This window comes from Sesamum indicum, linkage group LG7, assembly GCF_000512975.1.
Source record: "Sesamum indicum cultivar Zhongzhi No. 13 linkage group LG7, S_indicum_v1.0, whole genome shotgun sequence".
NCBI lineage: Eukaryota > Viridiplantae > Streptophyta > Magnoliopsida > Lamiales > Pedaliaceae > Sesamum > Sesamum indicum.
Genome location: NC_026151.1, coordinates 7,368,129 through 7,370,090, shown reverse-complemented (window position 1 = coordinate 7,370,090; position 1,962 = coordinate 7,368,129). Strand labels below are relative to the sequence as shown.

General features: G+C 34.3%; 1 protein-coding gene across 1 annotated transcript in view; it reads right to left on the bottom strand.

Moving 5' to 3' along the window:
- LOC105166494 (probable E3 ubiquitin-protein ligase ARI8) overlaps positions 1 to 1,962 on the bottom strand; it is a 14,218-nt gene that overhangs the window by 7,384 nt on the left and 4,872 nt on the right. The window contains exons 6-7 of the mRNA XM_011085871.2: positions 1,310 to 1,414; positions 1,136 to 1,224 (exon numbers count right to left, since the gene is read on the bottom strand). Coding sequence (XP_011084173.1) covers positions 1,136 to 1,224; positions 1,310 to 1,414 — 194 coding nt within the window. The remainder of the gene's footprint in view (positions 1 to 1,135; positions 1,225 to 1,309; positions 1,415 to 1,962) is intronic.

The window sequence follows — 1,962 nt, the reverse complement described above, 5'->3', positions numbered from 1 at the left end:
ATTGGGTCAATTACACTTACACCCCCTGTAAAAATGGGGAAAGTGAAGTTCCCAAATTACACTTACACACCCTCTCCGGAAATTCACGATTACACTTAACTCCCTTTTGTTATGGTTTGGACAAAAAATGCTGACATTCTCAAAAATATTATGTAAATTTTCAATTTTACCAATCATTTAACGTTCTCATGTAATAATTTTGTACTTATAAACATTTACTCCATATATATTACATTTATCCCCTTATAAGTGCAGAAACAAACATGAGAATGTTAAATGAGGGGCAAAATTAAAAAATTTATATATACCTTTTCTTTTTGTTGACATCAACATTTTCCATCAAACCTAACACAAGGGGTCAGGCGTAAACGGGGAATTTTTAGAGGGGGCGTAAGTGTAATTTTGAAACTTTTGGGGGATTTAATATCCTATTTTAGAAGGGGTCTAAGTGTAATTAACCTTATTCATACTCATGACAAAATTAGAAATGTAGACATTAGATCAAGACCATAAACATAGATCAAGAGTTATCTGATGAAAAGGAATCTCCTTACCTAGACATCATAAGTGTTCAAACATCTCAACTTATATAATGTATCTTCAAAGGAAAAAATAGAAATAGGGATGTCACAAACTCAAAGTATGACCATTGCCTCCATCCTCCATAGCAAGGTTAATTCTTATACTGCCACAAGTGAATCACATGGACTTCGTTCTTCTTCACAAATATTAAACCAACCTAAGAATAAAGATCAAACTCTAGTTTTCAATAAAATTATATTGTTATTCTTTTTCTTTATCTTAATCAAGGCAACTGCCCAAATTTTGTGTAAGGAAAGAGATGAACAATTTAAAGCTTTCTTCTATAAACAATAACCAAAGAGGACTCCAGAATTACATTGATCAATGTCTCTAGATTCCAGTTCACAATGTGAACAGTTTTGCGGTTACCAAGAATATTTAATAAGCAACTTCAGTTTCATCAAATGATCAATAGACATCAGCATAAGTAGTTCATAGAAAACTTATTATGAAAACGACTTTGGTTGTGTGAGAAGTTCACTACACAGAGAAATAAACAGAAAAAACTAAACGAATATATGAAAAAATTCAGCTGTCCAAGCAAGTAATCTACCAATTCATGTTTTCTGACTCTGCACTGGTTTTCAAAACCCACTTTGCAACAGTTTCGCAGTCCACTGGCCGATGAGCTTCCTCTGTACACTGAACCAGCTTATGACACTTAAACACAAAAAATCCTAATCAAGCAAACAGAGGAGCAATCAAATATATCATAAGCCCAACTTACATTCCAACAGAAGCTATACGAACAACTGCAAGTGACATCATAGCTTCCACTACCAACAACATATTTAACTGCAGAATCACAACCAGGAGCAGGACACCACTTAATCTGTAACACATAAAGAAAATTAACTAATCACATTAGCGAACAAGGACAAGTACAACAGGATAAGTACAACAAGCCAAAGAACAAGAAGCCTCTATCCTAATGAAGCCATCACCATATGCCGCTTAAGTTTATGGGAGGTAGCACAGAAATAATGCCATGTAGAGATGTTAAGCAAACATTACAGAAAAACTTCCCTTTAAAAAGACGAGATGCAGTATCAAACTCAACATTCAACCAACCAACTGAATGGAGGAGCTGGTTTACTACTCTTTAGCTGAACATTTTTAAAAAAGGGGTATTTTCAGCAAACGATTTCTCGAAGACAAACTTACAGAAATATAGTGTCATTGGTGTTATTCTACCTCATAGTTTATCAGTAACAAATCCAATTGTAATAGTAGTTATGGTGATGGGGGTAATAAAAATACTATAGCACAGCAATGAAAGGGACTATACAGGAACAGGAGGGATCCACTTCAAAAATTCCTTCTTTCCTTTTACTTTATAATAGAAATATGAGCATGGCCTAAGATGGATTCAAGGACTCG